The following is a 17629-nucleotide window of genomic DNA, read 5'->3' as shown; positions in this document are numbered from 1 at the left end:
GATTCCAGTGAGCTGACTTCATGAGGCAAACACGACGTTACTAATTCCTTTCCTGATTTGCTGCATGAGGTTATGAGAGAAGTGACATGAAGAGAGGCTCAGTGCTGGTTTTTACTCTATTTCTTGTCACTGAGGTAGGAATCCACTTGAAACAAACAAACTAAAAACTCTGCATAAAATGCTTTAATAGTTCCAGTTTGATTTCTGTTAAATTCTCTCTCTGTGCTTCAGTCTCTCTAGATTGCATTCCTTGCATGGCCAAAATTCCAAATGAGTTGGGGGTGGGGGGCTGAAATCCAGGCCCCGTTGAAGTCAATAGGAGTTTTGCCATTGACTTCAATAGGTCCAGGATTTCACCAAGGATTGCATGACCAGGCCATAAGTCTGTGGGGAAAGCCTTACCTAGAGACTTGGACTGGTTCTGTTTAGTTTGCAGCTGAGGATTCAAATCAGTTTTGTGTCTTGTGTTACGTTCTGGCCATGAATCCCATTCTCTGCATTAAAATCTTGGGTGGCAGCATCGTGACCAGTAGTATAAATTGTGGCTTTAGTCCTTTAGAGAACCTGATAATTATCCCTTGCTATGTGCTGTGCCCCATATTACATATCCCCAAATTCCTTCTGCCCCAGTGACCCAAGACTGTGTAGTTAACTTATCTTCCCCTGCTCTGTTTTCACCTCAAATCACAGGAACATGAGGTCCTCTGAAGAGGCATTTGCCTCTCTCCAACTCCAACCCACCTAAAACTTGGGATTGAACATCTACTTTGCATGCTCCATCCAATTTGGTCCCCTCTGCCGACATGGGTACCACATTAGCGGCACTTCCCACTGCTCCATTTATGCAGATCTTTGTGATACTTCTAAAGTAGGAATAATCCTGTTTTTGGCAGACCAGGATAATGAGTTATATGGTCTGAACTATTTACTGACCTTCCATCAAGGAAGCTGTGACTTAAAAATCATCACTGACCAGAGTGTCCAGCATGAGGTTAGAAATAAAAACTGACTGCACCTCACTTCACTTGTAAATGCCACCAAATGGCACAAGGAGTGGACAGTTCAGCTGCATGACTTGCTACTTAAGTCCCTCCTCTGTCCGCTTAGCTTGTTGCACCTCATACTGTCCTTTGGGAAGAAGGCACATGGCTTTGCTCTTGCCAAAGTTCCTTGTGCAACACAAGCATCTACTAAAGTAAATGGTAATTTGGGGTGGGCAAGGAATGCAGGCAAAATTTCCTTCCAAAGAGAAAGCTTTTGCCCAATAAAGGTCATGCTTGGTTCAGCTCAGGAATGTTCTGGAACTTGTGGTAACCCCAGTTGTTTTTTCAGGTTCAAGGTGCCGCTCTAAGCCCAATGGAATGCCAAGAGAACGAGTATCTGGATGAGCGCAGGAAGTGTATTCTTTGCAGGGAGTGTGGCCCTGGATGGGAGCTTTCCAAGGTAATTTGGCTGCTCTGGGGTGAACCTGGATTGTTGGCACTGGTGATACTAGATGAATCCTTTGCTAGCCTTTACTGGAAGGATAGTCTTAGAGTTTTTTCTGATATGGGTGTCTGTGCCTATAAAAAGAACAGCGCTTCATAGGTAAGGGATATTAGATCATTCCAATTATCATGATAGGTGATGCAGGGATGGGGATAGGAGATTGGGAAGATAGAAGTACCAATAAGTGAGGAGAGGTTTAAAATTGATGCATCTTATTACGTAAAGGCCAAGAGGGGTCTATCATCTCCAGCTCCCAATGGAAGTAAAAAATCCCTCTGATGGATAACTCTGGCATCCCAGTCAGGGTTACACAATATCCTTGTGTGGGTCACTGGCAGCAGGTATCTAACCTGGGACCTCTGGCTCTAAAAATATGAGCCTTTACTGCCTGAGCTAAAAGACCTAGCTCTGTTGGCCAACACTATAGACTCATCAACCTCTATATGTGATCTAGTCACCACTAGAGGGGGACAGAGAGCGCCATATTGAATGGGTGTGAGTTACACACTCCACTGAGGTTTGTGAGCTTGCTATAGCCTTGACTAACTCAGGCAGTAGAGACTCATACTTTTAGATCCCAGGTTTCATCCCAGCTGCCAGAAGCTCACCCAGGGCATAGCATCCCCCCCTCAGTAAAACAAGTTCTACTAACTGAGGCAATGTGTGAGCTATTGCTGAGTGCAGAATGGCTGCCCCGTTTGTTTGCATAGGCACAGTACCACTATCTGCTTCAGTGTAGTGCAAAGATGTGAGATCCCCAGAGCGTGAAAGGCAACTGAGAATTCTCTCCCACTGAAGAGAAGCCGTTTGCCCCTAGAGAATGGGCCAGCTTCTTCCCATTGTGGTGTCTTTGGATCCAAAGCAATTTCTTTGTCTCAGTCATGGACCTGCCCTTGTCTCTTGCAGGAGTGTGGCTATGGTGAAGGAATAGATGCACGGTGCACTGCTTGCCCTCCCAGGAGGTTTAAGGACAGCTGGGGGCATCATGGTTGTAAACCTTGTCTTTCCTGCCCCCTCATCAACCGTGTCCAGAAATCCAACTGCACTGCCACTTCCAATGCAGCCTGTGGGAAATGTCTACCAGGGTGAGTATAGCTGGCAGCTGGAACACCAGCAGCTGATGCACCTGGGAGGGCACAGGGAGGTGCTGTTCAAAGAGATGATATAAATTATTCCCTTATACCTTTGTCCTGTTGTTAGTTCATTCTCCACTTTTTCTTTGGCAGGTTCTACAGTAAAACCCGGATTGGCGGGCTGCAGGATCTGGAATGCATCCCCTGCACTAAGCAGACCCCTTCCTCTGAACCTCAGTGTATGTACCAGCAGCACTCCAGCCTGCTGCCTTTCATTGTATAACATATCATGTCACAGGGCATGTGGGGAGCCGTAAAGGAGTCACAGGAGGTGGGAGGAGTGGCGCAGTGGCGTGGGCGAGTAGTGCATGTAATTCAGTATCCCCCATCCCTGACAATGGCCACTGGTACACACTTTAAATGAAGGCATAAACCCACATCGTATAATTAAAGGCAGCTCTACACTTAAAACGCAGCATTGTTTTAATGCACTGCACCACTGTAGCATTTTAATGAAGACGCTTTGAGCCGACAGGAGAGAGCTCTCCCGTCAGCGTAGTTAATCCACATTTGGGAGAAGTGGTGGCTGTGTCAATGGGAGCAGCTCTCCCGTTCACATAGCGCTGTTTACACCCACGCTTAGATCAGTATAACTACATCACTCAGGGGTGTAGATTTTTCACGCCCCTAAATAACATAGTTGAACTGAAGTAGTTCTATAGTATACACTTACCCTAAGTGTGCTGTGACGCTGGCTAAATTAGGGGGACCATTTATGATATTATTTAACATCAATATTTGATAATCACAATAGTTCATATGAGATAGGCCATGTCAGATACAGTTAGAGAGATTCTAATTTGCTAAGTATGATGATATTGTTTGTTTATGTGTCATATTTGTATTGAAAGCTATGGATATGTTTGATGTATCTGTATTTCAACTTGTGCTGTGTTTCTGGGCGACACCCCAGACAGGATGGCTACAGCACTAGCCTGCTTAATGGCCCATTAAGGAAACTCACAGGTACAATGGGCCCAGGAGGAGAAGCCAGGGATACACCTGACGAGTTACTCATGTGACCCTGGACTCCATCTTATTTCTTTAAATTTCCACAAGCAGCATGGCAAAGACCAAGGGACATAAAAGGCAGCAGCACCACATTTATTTTGTCTTCAGTCTTCTTCAGTCTTTCTTCACCTACCTCTGGATCAACTCATCTGCAACTGAAGCTGTGAATCAAAGGACTGAGAGACCCATCCAGGTACTGGATGTACACCAGAGGGACTATACAAGCCTGCAAACTCCACAATTGTACTGGAAACCTGATATATATGGACTTTCCAATCATTTCTTTTTATGTGATTGCTTTAATCATTTAACATTTCTCTTATAGTTTGTTTCTTTCCTTTTATAATAAACCTTTAGTTTTAGTTTCTAAAGGATTGGCTAGCAGCATGGTATTTTGGGTAAGATCCAAACTTACACTGATCTGGTAATGTGGCTGACCCTTTGGGGTCAGGAGAACCTTTTTGGTAAAGAGCATAGAGTTTTAAATAACTTATCTCTTTACTGGACCTAGTGGCTGATTGGGAGCCTGAGACTGAAATGCAGTAAAGGGGGCTGTGTATATTTTGTTTAAGCTTCTTGATAACCGGTTTGGGGGAGTCAGAAGCACTGTTTGTGGCTTGTTGGGAAGTCTGACTTCAGTGTCGCCCACCAGAGCTGGGAGAATCTGCTCTCCTTTTGCAGCCTGCCCTGATCTTGGCATTTTCAGGTGGTCTACCCTAGGCACGGATGGGTCACAGTGGCTTAGTCATGGCAGAATCCACAGAACCAGAACATTTGGGTTTTGGTTCAGAAGCTCACGCTATTCCAAGTTTTAAAATTTGATATTGAGGGTGCTAAAGGTTAAAGTTAGCCCTGGTCTACACTCACCCAGCGATTTGGCAGCAGTTGACAGGAGTTATGCAAGCTACACAGAGTAGTTTACGTAATTCCTGTTGACTGCTGTGCTTCTGTTCTGCGCAGTGTTTTCACTGCACCGCGCCACTTGTGGAGGTGGTTGAACTAGGACAACTTTTGGATTGATTTGAGCGGATCTTCACTGACTGCTCAATCGATCCAGAAAGGTCGATCTGTCGGCGGCGACTTTACCGCCATTAATATAGACATACCCTTAGTCAGGATGAACAATTCACAATCAGATAAAGCAATCAAGCTGCAAGCCTTGAGAGCGAGCCTGCGTCTTCAGCATGAGAAAGAAATGGCAGAACTTTGCTTGTGGGGAAAACAAAAAATGGCTGAAATAGAAAGAGAAGCTGAGGAGAGAGCCCAGCGAGCTAACGAGAGGGCCAAACAAGCTGAAGAGAGAGCCCGGGAATGCAGAAGGCTGGAACTGGAACCTGAGGCAAGAGTATCCAAACTTAAACATGAAATCAAAGTAGTAAAAGAACAGCAGAAACTATATCTTTCAGAAAGTCCATGTCCTCTTAACAGTGATTGGGAGAGAATTTTTCCAGTTTATAACAATTTTGGTATGTTTGATACTGATATGGTAAATATATGTAACCTGGTTAACGTCATAAACCAGTCCCAGAAAGAGTATGAATGTAAATCTTCTATGTTACCTGTAATCAATAGGGAAATTTGTGAAAGGGGGTCGGGGAGGTGGATAACTATAAGCAGTTGTCTGAATTTAGCCAGGTATATTGTGACAAGAAAGAGAGTGTCTCTAGCCTTGGAATTGTGGAAAATACCGGCTTGTCTATTCAGAAAAGCAGTTTATCTGCTAAGGGAGAAACTGTCTCCAGTGTACTGTCTGTGGAGCAGGCAGAAAGTACCTCTCAGCTTATGCTGATTGAGGATTTGTCGGTTGTACCAGATCTGGTAATCTGGCTGACCCTTTGGGGTCAGGCGAAACTTTTTTGGTAAAGGACACAGAGTTATAAATAACTAATTTTTTTACTCGACCTAGTGGCTGATTGGGAGCCAGAGATTGAAATGCAGTAAAGGGAGCTGTGGATATTTTGTTTTAGCTTCTTGATAACCAGTGTGGGGAATCAGAAGCATTGTTTGTGGCTGGTTGGGAAGTCTGACTTCTGTGTTGCCCACCAGTGCTGGGAGAATCTGCTCTCCTTTTGCAGCCTGCCCTGATCTTGGTATTTTCAGGTGGTCTACCCTAGGCATGGACGGGTCACGTGCAAAGGAAAATTTCCTCCTGACTCCAGCTGCAAATTATGTTTTGCCCTGAAACATGAAGATTGAGGATCGTTGTGTCCTTGTAGAGGCTGTGCTTATTCATTTAAATATCTAGTCCTTGTTTTGAAGTATATTAAGCTAGCTGTATCAGAAGAATTCTGACCTAATAACTTCACCTTCAGGAGAGGCATAGCACTTAGGTCGATATAGCTAGGGTGACCGTGTTTATGTAGACACTGCGTTTACTTGCATCACCTGTTGGCTTTGTCAGCCCAGGGTGGGACTCACAGCTGGACCTCCCCCCCTGCTCCTGCCCCAGGGTCAATAGCTCCATTGGGGTGGGGGGGGCTCCAGCTTTCAGTACCCCACACAGTTAAGATGGTGAAAGCACTTCTGGTGAGGACGTACATCACTGACAGAGGGGGCATAGTGTGGACATGAACCTGTACATCGACCTAACTTAGGTCAACTTCATTTTGTAGTGTGGACAAGACCTAATTCTATTAACTTTCTTGGACTGTCAGTGGGAATTAGGCTCCTAAGCCCCTTAGGTGCTTTTAAAAATTTTACCCATTATCCATAATATTAACTTCCAGGTTGAGACCTCTTGTCCAAAGGGACATCTGGATGTATGTGTTTAATATCCTTGTAACTGTTCATGTACTAACCTCTCCAGGCTGGACCAGTGCTGCCCTGGTCCTGTTTTCTTTTTTCTCTGTACCATCTTGCAACACACCGTGTGGTGATGGGATTCTGACCTCTGTCTTTGGCTGGTATGTTTGCAGGCAGCTCCAAGACTAGCCTGGTGAAGGTAGTGATCCCCACAGAACCCCTGCAGGAGACCGCCCTCCTAGTGCTAATCAGCAGTGCCTTGGTCACTATAGTGTTGGTGTTGTTGGCGTTCTCTGTCATCTACTGCAAGCGCTTCTGGAAGAGCCAGTGCCAGCGAGGTGAGTTAATGCAACACAGCATCCCTCTGGTCCTCCTTTCCCTGCCCCTTTTCCCTAGAAATGGCAGGGAGGAGGATGTTAGGGGTCAGATTCAACCAGTGTGCCGGCTTGTCTCTGTCAAGGTTAGTGCTTTCTCTTCTAGGGTTTTCCCAGGCTGGGTTGTTACCAGACTTGCCCGTCACCTTGGGGTATGCTCATTTATTAGGCTTACCTTCCTGGAAGGGGGTGTGTGATTCTATTAATGTACTGTTTGTGTGTTCATATGGTTACAAGTCCCCTCCCAATGGAGCTATTCTGCAGGACCTAAGGTTTTCAGGGCTGGGTTCCTCCAGCACCAGATTCAAATAAACCCCCCACATATACACACACACATTCCAGATTAACCGAGTGCGTCTGAGTGGACCGGGCTATCAGCACTCTCAGCTGACCCCTTATATGTCCCTGAACTCAGCAGACTGGGTGACACAGCACTTTCAGCGGCCACCCTTATATGCCCCTTTGCACCGCACCAGAATAGAGCACACTTCTTAGCAGGCTGGGTCCGAACAGCACTTTTCAGCTGCCCCCCTTATTTGCCCCTGGACTCAATCAGGCTGGGTCAAACAGCACTTTCAGCTGCCACCTTTATATGCCCCTGGACTCTGTAGGGTAGGCAGAGCAGCACTTCTCAGCTGCCCCTCACCACTCTACAATTGTTCTAGTAGTAACCTCCTTGATGAGCAAACTGCATAGGGATCTTTGGCTTAGGTAAAAGAAGCGTTACTGCAGAGCAAGATAGGGAAGCCAAGAACACAAAAGAGTAAATGAAGTTTGGAGAGAGAGAGAGAGAGTGGCAACCAGCTTGATTATAACAGTTAGTTTATTGCCAGGTATATAAAACTTATGATACTAATAGTAAAACCATACAAGGAGAGAAAAACAATCAAGTGCTTACAATACTACACAATTTCAGTTGGGGTGTTGGAGAAAGCTAGCCCAGGTTTGATTACAAAAGTAGAAAGTTATACCTGGACTAAAAGAGAGAGAGAGAGAGTGTATGTTGGGGGAAGATTGGGGGGGTCTCACCACTCGATGCAGCTCAAAGGTTCGCAGAAGACAGCTGTTCAGCTTAGGGTCTGGAGCGCTTGAGACAGGCAGAGCCCCAAACATGATCGTCAGAAAAAGGGGAAGTTCCAGTGGAGCTGATGCAGCATTTGGATCCAGGCATCAGAACCAGGTTTGTTTATGGGTAAACAATGTCTCAGAGAAGTATCCCAGAGTGGTTTTCTTTATGCTGGACGAAAGGAGCTGATCATTCCTGGCTATGGGCAGTGTTCCTTGAGGGAGCTCACAATGCAATCAGGCAGATTCAGTGTTTTGCATATCAATAACTAGAATGGTCTGATAACTGCGGAGCTGGGTGTGTGCAGGTGTGGGTTCATTTACATCAGGATCAGAGATCTCCCATCATGCAGTGCGTCCCTGCTTTGCCAATCCCAGAGTTCAGTGCGGTTCCTGCTTTGGAGCTTGGTTCTCCATTCAGCATGCTAATTCTTGTTCCATCTTCGATGTAGATGAGGTTTCTGTTCTCCATTTGATGTGCTAATTGAGATGCCTCCTTTTTACATCTTTGATGTAGATGAGGTTAGGGGAGTTGCCTTAATCCTATCACCCTTGTTTGGAGGGGTTTAGATGTGTCTCACTGCCTTTTCATTGCTTTTGGTTTCTGGTTCAAGCAGAGGCTGGGGGGGATTCAGGTGAGCCAGAGAGAGTAGGGGTTTTGTGCCCTGGTTCCCCAAGAACACAGAGCTGACAGGCAACAGGGTCAATACTGAGGAGTTTTGGGCAGTTTTTGGAGGTGAGGGGGCCAAGACTGGAACAGCAGGGGATGAAACAATTAAGAGGATGAGGAAAACAGCAGTGAGGAGTTGTTACCAAATATATCCTGAGGGCTGATTGAATCAAATCCTCACTTAGGCCCACGGCCGATGGTCCTGTTTATACCCAGGGTAACATCCAGTGAACAGTTTAAAATTTATTTTAGGCTGACCCCAGGTGCTCTCTCCAAAGACTGTGACATCTATCATTCGCTCCTCTAATCAGGACACTCACAGCATTATTTGAACAAGGAAATGGATTTATTTATTACATGAGAATTAGAACCAACTCCCCTCGTAGGCATAAGCTGAGAAACTAATAGCTAAACGGGTATTACTCACAACAGGAACACACGGGGATGAAAGGATGGATGCTGGGACCAAGAGTGGGACTCAGGAACACGGGATCAGGGATGCAGGAACAAGGACACAGGATCAGGAACACAGGAACACCAATGGACTCCAGGACTCAGGTAAGTTAACTTCTTCCTTCTCTTCTTCTTTCCAGCAGGTGGGTACGCGTGCAACTGACTGCCACTATGACGGACAGCCAACAGTTTTGGGGCTGCAGAACCTTTATAGATTGTTTTCCCGTCGTTTTGCACGTGGCCCTTAGCCCCTGGTGCAGACGGTACCTTAGATTTCTGCACCCGACACTCTAACTCTCTGCACTCAGCCCCCTGAGCCCTAAAGTTCACACAGGGGTCACATATAGCTCTAACAACCAGCAATCAGGTTCCCGACAGGGTAACAGAGTAGGTCAGAGAGATAAGATTGAGGTGCATTGGCACAGCTGCATGGGGAACACTGCACGGAAGTAGCCCGCTCCGTAAGGCCTAATTGCCCCTGACTTTTACAGTCACCAAATAAATAACCATACCAGATGGCCTAGTGCATTCTGGGAAAATAAGCCAGGTCTTTGCTGATATCTGTTTCTCTTTATCCTTTAAAGTGTTTCTGGGGACCCAGAGTTTCTCAGCCCAGAGGGTGCTGTTCCGGGCCTCAGCCTTGCCAAGCAGGTTTCCCTGTGAGGAACAAATGTCTAGTTCCTGCTGCTTAGGTGTGAAGAATCTGAGCCCTTGCTCCGGGCAAGCAGAAGGTAACTTTTCTCATTGCTCAGCTGCTTTACTAGGGGTCTGGGGGGAGGGTCAGGCTGGGTTGTGACCACCACACCCTAACATCTGCTCCGTTTCCATTCCTCAGGCAGGAAGGAGCAACTCATGGGGGGAGGGGGGATGTCAAAATCTCTGCTGCTATCAGGCAGCATCACTTACTGCCAGGGCCAGCCCCCTGTGCTCCAGTCTCTGGGACAATCGAGGTGGATGGAGCCCAGAGCTGCTAGGAACCTTCCTCTAGGCTCTGAGTGAAAGATGGAAGCCTGGGGAGGATTCTGAACTCAGAAGACTTTGATCCTAGGAACACGTAGGTTCCACTTCTCCAGCCTCAGTGCCTCTCTCTCTCTCTCTCTCCTAGGACTGTGTGGGTTGGGGAGAAGAGAGTACTTGGCTGTTGCAGGATGGTGACCCTGGGGGCTGATTATTGGCACCTGGAAGATGGGGGGAGGCTTGCTTTGCTCTGCAGTGCTCACTGCCACCTGTCCTGTTGGTTCCTCTATGGCTGGAGAAAGGCAGCTGCAGTTCAAGGCCCCATGGGAGATGGGGTTTAAGGGAGTGGTTGATTGGAGAGAGGCCCAGGCCCCAGCAGGTGGGGAGGGTTGTGTAGGGAGAACCCACTTCCTTTTAAACCACGAGGTTTTTCTGGTTCCAGGTCCCATTGAACCGGTTCATTTCATTTCGGATGGTGAAGCCATAGGCCTTCAAATCCCTGCACTCCAGTCCAGTTCGGAGGTGATTGCCGTCAGGCCCAGTCCCAAATCCCAGCTAGCGAGGAGCATCTTGGAGACCCAACCCCTGATAAGGAACTCGGGGTGCAGCGACTGTTTTGTGGGGGGTTCGTCATCCTCAGATGCCAGGCAGGGCCCAGCTGGGTTCTCAGAGGCCCTGACTCCTCTCTCATGTGCCTCAGAGATGCAGCCCAGGTGGCCCCATGCCCCGGTGGAGTGCACTGAGCTAGACCTGCAGAAATTCTCCACCCAGGTCGAGTTCATGGGCATCAAAAGCCAGGAGGATGCAGAGAAGCAGGCGGCTCAGAGGGTCCGGAGACAAAGAGATGAGTTAACCCTTGAAGTGCCCCTGTGTGGTGCCCCTATGATAACACACAGTGAAGTTGTCCTGGAGCCTGCCCGGGGGTCATCCTCATCCTTCCAAAATCCCGCTGCTGAAAGTGGGGAGCAGCCTGTAAGTTCCTCCCAGCTCGCCCCCCTCTGTATAACAGCTACTATGGGCCTCACACAGGGAGGGACAGGATAGCAGAGGGGCTTGGGTACAAAAGCTTTCATCTCTGAGCAGGTTCAGATCCAGCACTGGCTGGTAGTGACCAAAAGACCTCTCCATCTGCCATTCAGTGACCTGTGTGATATGAGTTTGGGAAGGGATGCAGCCCCGTTCCCATTGGTCAGGATAGCACATAACAAATCCACCATTAAACTAACTGGTGTTCTCATTAGTGAGACCAAGGAAAGCAGCCAGTTGTGGTTCTTTTTCTGTTTACAAAGAACTGGTCAAGACCCACCAACTCATCTCATAAGGGCCACAAAAGCGCTGTCAGATGGTAGTAATATTGAGTCACTACTGACCTAGGCTGGGTTCAGATACCCAGCCTGGCAAAGTCCAAGCACATCCTTAACTCAGCATGATCTGTGCACTTCCCCTGATCCTTGCATCACCTAGCAATCAATCTTAGTTGCCAGTATGGAAAGATGATCTGGTGGTGAAAGGCTCTGCTTCCCAGTCCCCTGAGCCATCTGGTCTCCTCACCAGGTTGTGATGGATTAGTGATTAACATAACTCAAGTCTAAAAAATGTCCAGCAGGTAATTAACTTACTGGCTTAGATTCGAGTGTTTGTTTATTTAGATGGTGGTTTGTTGGAAGAACTTAGAGCGTCTTAATAGAGTTGCTGCCCTAACTGAGTGGTGATGTCCTGAATATAAATACCCAGACCACTACTAATGCATGGCAGCTCCTCTTGGTGGCACGTTGACAAGATCCACCTGTGGTTGTTTCTCATTCTCTGATGAATCTCCCCAATCCTTGGGGTCTTTGTCTTAGCAGGTGGATGATGTCCTGAGCCTTGTGAGTGAGATTAGCAGTGCCACATAAGGTGAGTGAACGTCTGGGCAGCATTTTCCAGGCATGCCCTTGCTCCCTAGAGATTCAGGTGGAGGCAGACCATAGGCACTGACAGTCAACATAATGACTGTGGCTGACCCTCTTTCACTGGGCCTGTGGCCTTACTTTTTTAATTAAGGTTTTTAATTCAGACAAGCCATTCCCTGATGCTCCTTTCAATGTGGGTGGGGCGGGGGAACAGGCACCTCATTTACCTCTATTAACAGTGAGGATTAAACTCCCCTGGGTTGAGAGCCAGGTTGGCATGAGGCTAAACACTGACATGAAATGCATTGGTGCCCCTTGGCAGAGGTTCCCACCATGGGGAGGTCAGGCAGAAGGTGGTGTTATCTGCAGGATACCCTTCCCTAGCTGGGTATACAAGCTCTCACCTCACTTTGCTGCCATCAACAGGTCTCCCCATAGCACATCTCCACTTCTTGGTGCTGTCATTTGGCTTCCAGTTGGACCCTTGCTCATCTGGACTCAAGAATTTCAGCCACGTGGGTGTGCATCTGGGAGTCCCATCACATCTGGTGAGCAGGATGTCTGGATTCAAGCAGCTCGTCACTCACCTTGCCTCCGTAGGAGACACAGTCACTGTTCCGGACCTGGCCCAGGTCCTACTGCGACTCCAGCGCTTTGATGCCTTGCTCCTACTCTGGGATCACTTCATTCTGAGCCAGGCCCAGGACTGCCAGTGCGAGGGGAAACGCACCTTGCTGCCCCAGCATGCAGGGGGAGGGGAACTCCAGGCACAGTTTTGGCTGGGGGAATCTGACAATGAGGCAGCCACATGGTTTCCTACCCACTGTTGTGGGTTGTGTGGAGGTGACCTTTGAATCTTGAGGTAGCATCACAGGGCGCGCAGGAACATCCTGCATGAGAATGATGGCCCCATGCGTCTGTGAGTGCTCACTCCGCGAACTTCTCTCTCTCGACTGCTGCTTGAGCCCTTCCTCATGCTGGTGATGGCTGGGAGATGTGCGTGGTACCTTCACACTCCACCTTTCCTCAGACTTGTTTATAATGCCCAGAAATCTTGTAGTCCTCATGGTCACCAGGTGTGACTACAGGGCCATTTGCCTCCAGGGGTAGGTGTGGATTTATACTGGACCCAGACCCGCCAAGCACACAATGTTTCCGTGAATCACATCTCAGCTGTAATCATTGAACTCTGAGTGTGAGGGGCTGGGTGGGTGGGTGGGTATGAAAATATTCCCCGACTCCAAGAGGGAGCCTACCATGTGTTGGGTTTCTGCCCCTCAGCTAAGTGTATCTTCCTCTTAGAGGCCCAATAATCATTTCTTGCCCCTGCTTTGTAGAGGTGGGCCTTCGCCATTTGGCAGACGTTGTGTTTTGCTGGCTTTCTGCTCAGCTTTCTGCTGTGGCTGCACCAAGGAGGGGACCTGTTTTTGGAGAAGTGTTGTTTAGCTATCACTACCTTTTTTGGTGGGGGGGCTCATGCGCTGAATTTCTGTGTGCCATACCAAAATAGTGGTGTGTTTAATTTCATTTCCTGACTGTGGAATGGTACAATTTTCTTAAAGGGATATTTCAAATGGAGAGTCAGGATTTTTTTTTTAAGCATGGTGGAATTTGCTCTACTCCAGATGGAAGAGTAGTTGCTCATTCCCCAGTCTCCTGCTAAGCCCCTCTGCTTATTGCCCTAAGGTGCTTGACTAACAGGCTCCTCCACACTGATGTTTGGAGGACAGCACAGCTTGAGCCTTGTTATATTCTGCTCTTCTGCACATCTTAAACATCTGAAGTTTTAAGAACGTGACCCAGACAAAACCCTTGTGGGAATTTGGATGTGTAACACAGGGTAAGGGTCTTCCATTGCCCCTCCTGTGAGCTCCATGGGTTTCATCTTCTAAACACTAGGTGGAGACCCCTGGGCCTTGATGGCACCCCTTTGAAGTGCAGACTGGAAAGATGGCTTGGCTTTCAACTTATCCGGTGCCCAATTCTCTTGCTGTAGGAGGCCACTCCCATTGGCTTCTGTGGGATGTGCTCCTATCCTGTGGTGGGAAAATGGAGCCTGTGGGGTTTAGTATGTTATGTATCTACAACAAAATAAACTCTGCCTTCCATGTAGAATAGGTCCAGAGGGGTAGCCGTGTTAATCTGTATACAGCAAAAACGAGAGTTCTGTGGCACTTTAAAGACTAACAAATTTAATATTTGCAGACATAAGCTTTCGAGAGACTTCAGCTCTCTTCTTCAGATGCAGTAAAACAGAAAATAGGTAACACAGAGGCATCTTATAGATATCCAGGTGCATTGAGAACAGTGGGGGAGGTGCTATGATCTGCAAACTTGACACATTCAAACTGGGTTTAAACAGAGACTTGGAGTGGCTATCTCACTACTGAAGGTAAATTACTTTGCTCACCCATTCTCACCTCCTACTCAGTGGTCGTCATTAGGTCTTAAGTACCGGACTCCACCTCCACCATTGTTCTCAATGCACCTGGATATCTATAAGATGCCTCTGTGTTACCTAGTTTCTGTATTACTGCATCTGAAGAAGAGAGCTGAAGTCTCTCGAAAGCTTATGTCTGCAAATATTAAATTTGTTAGTCTTTAAAGTGCCACAGAACTCTCGTTGTTTTTTCAAAATAAACTCTATATAATAATGGAGGATGTCTCAATAGCACAACTACTCTATCACCTTGCCCTGTTGGATAGAACCCCTCCAGACCTAACTATGCCATGTTCATAATGGGAAATGCTGGATAAAATACCATGGAGTATTCTCAAAAGCATATTTTCTCATTGCTAGTGTAATGTACTGCCATTTGTGCATACTGTTCCCTACTGGAATTAATCAGACCTTTGCATGGTGCAATTCTGTTGATTAGCCTGTGAAGGGAATGGGAAGCTAAAGACTACTGATGGGTAGTGAGGGTTGCCAATTGCCTGCAAGGGGCTTTTGTTCAAAAAGCAGGAAAGTAGGAAGTCTCATCCCAGTGCCATGTGTGTTTGATTTAGCGGATGACTCCAGTGTCTGATGGCTTGTGTCCTGGCCACATTATGTTGCCCGTTAAAGTAATTGCCATTAGTGGTGAGGTGGCCTTGTTTTAAAGTAATTCTGATGTTCAGACTACAGATGACCTCATTTTCTGGTTTCCGAGAATGGCTGTTCCAGAGGGACGCGCCCTTCTGTCTTTAATTTTCTCTAGGAGGATTTGACAGAGCTTGCCAGGGTTCCTGGAGATGGTGCCTGGAGGCAGCTTCCAAGGCTGGTGGCTACAGGTTTCTGTGCTCTTTTCGCTGCCACCAGCTTCTTTTGTTACTGTGCATTAAGCAAAAGGAGGCTGAGCTTTGAACTGCTATTTGTCAAACTGGATTTGTGGGGGAAAGTTGTAGAATATGAAACAATCTAAGTCTCCTGTAAGGTTGGAGAAATCCTGCCACTGGATAGCTGTGCTAATTGAAAAGGGCAACATAATGTAAGCTTTTAAATGCAGTATCATTGTCAGGGGCAAATACTTCAAGAGAAAGCAAGACACATGCCACACCTCCCAGAGAGAGGCTAGGGCGGAGGCGGGATAGGAATCCAGCCCTGGTGCTCAGCTGCAGTAGGTCTGTCTGTGGTTGCAGAATGCATGAGAGAATCCTAGCAATCAAGGCATGTGACATACTCTATTATGTTGTGTTTCAGCCCTGGCACTCAGCTGTATGACGGGGGATTCCTTTTATAGTGAGGTCATTTTCACAAAACAGCTGCTCCCTAAGGACAGGCGTCGCTGGGAGCAGGCTTGCAGTCCGTGCTTTGTGATGTATTCAGACAGATGGTGGCTTTCATTCTGATTCCCTGTGAACACAGTTTCACTATGGTTTACTCCAAGTGGGATATGACACGGGGTCCCTACAACATCATCTCCAGGTGGATCTTTCCTTCATGGGTGGCACAACCCTGACACGCAGTGGATCGGAAAGGAGGTGCTTTTCTAATAATCTTTCCTGTGTTCTTGTCCAGTCTCTTGAGCTGGCTGTTTAAAATAATAATGGAGAAGAATGTGGGGAGCTCCACATTGAACACTGAGATGGTGTAGGACTGCAAGGCATTACCCATGTGTGAATGAATGTTCTGTATTTTGCTGTACCTCAACATGCAGAGATTGCTTTTTTTTAATGTAGGCTTGAGTCTGATATCTGGGGCTGGCATTGAAGTTGCCCCCTGTTAGCCACATATCCATTTCACCCTGCTACATGCTTGAGGATTTGAGTCCAACGTAGTGTTGTTAACCTCATGAGTTCTGGGACATACTCAAGGAGTTTCACTGGTGCTAAGGTCCCTAGAATAATACTGGGTGGTGAGGAAGTTTTGCTGAGCACACACAGCATTGCCAAAGTGCATAGTCATAGGGTGCAAGGTAGCAGACCATCTGCACCCACTTAGCATTGTGGGCATTGTTCATCTTCCCATGAGCCTTTGGGAAAAGTGTGCTGGACTGAATTAAATCCTTCACCCTGTCCCACCTAAGAACCCTAAGCTGTTGGCACTTAACACCTTCCCAGCAGCTTCTGCCCCACACCTGCTGTGCTGCCTTAATTTAATTCACGCTGCCTGAGCAGCAATGGAGCACCAGTGCCTTGCTGGTACATTTTGGCAACACAGTTTAACATTCCAGGAATGTTCCACAGTGGCTGAAGTGCTAGAGAGCAGGAAGAGTGATGGTTTTCACTGTGTTTAGTAAACAACTCTCCAGAGTGAAAAACATACTGCTTATGCCAGTTACCTATGGTGCTTGACAGCCATCAAGCTATAAAGGGACAAAGCTGGAGGATGGTCTTGTGGAAGAAACACAGTACTGGAAATCATACGTGCTGAATGTGCTTGGGAAGTCACTTTACCTCTCTGTTCCTGGTTCCCCGCCTCTAACACAGGAACAGTAATACTCTCCTACCTCCCAGATCTGTTGTGAGGATTAAGAGTTCTTCTATTAGCAGAAAGCCTGGTTCCATTAAAGTCAGAGGCAAAACAATCATGAACTTCAGTGGGATCAAGATTTGGCCTATAGGACGTGGTCCCTCCCTTCCCTATCCTGTAGTTCAAGCTCCTCTCGTCTCTCTTTATTTCTGTACATTTTTCTGCCTCTTGAAACAATCTCTGTGTTTCCTGCCCTCTTTCTACTCCCCTGCCTCTTTCTCCTAAATTTAAATTTCCAAACTGTTTACATTGCAGGAAGTGCACAGTAATATTCTTAGACTCCACTTTTCTGATGTCACTTATGCCTCACATCCTCAACTACTCAGCACTATGCCTAGAAAAATCCGATCTCTTTATAACCCCAATATAGGCTGCCATGTATACTACACCCTTTGTGTACTCAGTGATACACCTGATCTCTTGTTCTGATTAGGAGAACTTGCAAAGGTATGAATATTTTTAAGACTGTGGCTCTAATTAAAGAGTTTCTGATATGCGCCTTTCCAGTGCTGGGATAGCTAAATCATTTCAGTACTAATTAGCTGGCATGCAAAGACTGTTTTAATAGACATGTATTGTATTTCATTATTAAATGTTACAGTTGAAGGTTTGACAATAGGAAATTCATATAAGCACAAACTCATTGTGTTAATCTGATCATAGAGCTCCCCTGGCTGTGATCGGAGCTCTGGGTGTCTGAAGTTGGCTGAGAACACAGGCCACCTGGGAACTTGTTACTAGATTATAATTAATTGGTGTTTGCCTTTTATGGAGTAATTAAAGGCATGGTGTCTCCCTGCAGCCAGCAGGGGGCAGTATTGCCTTGTTTAAACTCAAGTGCACATTTAGCATAGGTGGTTTGTCAGTAATAGACATTTGTATCTGTTGAA

At 46.9% G+C, this 17629-nt stretch overlaps 1 protein-coding gene across 1 annotated transcript; it reads left to right on the top strand.

The window, feature by feature from the left end:
- EDA2R (ectodysplasin A2 receptor) lies at positions 1-11788 on the top strand. The gene is made up of 9 exons (XM_067549678.1): positions 1-134; positions 1333-1443; positions 2395-2573; positions 2715-2800; positions 6548-6712; positions 8916-9041; positions 9521-9667; positions 10336-10865; positions 11741-11788. The coding sequence occupies exons 1-9, from the start codon at positions 87-89 to the stop codon at positions 11786-11788; spliced, it is 1440 nt and encodes a 479-aa protein (XP_067405779.1). The 5' UTR covers positions 1-86.
- The last annotated feature ends 5841 nt before the right edge of the window (positions 11789-17629 follow it).

This window comes from Emydura macquarii, unplaced genomic scaffold, assembly GCF_026122565.2.
Source record: "Emydura macquarii macquarii isolate MOO-44397 ecotype Brisbane River unplaced genomic scaffold, CSIRO-AGI_Emac_v2 contig_1253, whole genome shotgun sequence".
NCBI classification, from domain to species: Eukaryota; Metazoa; Chordata; order Testudines; family Chelidae; genus Emydura; species Emydura macquarii.
This window is presented reverse-complemented; position numbering and strand designations above follow the sequence as displayed.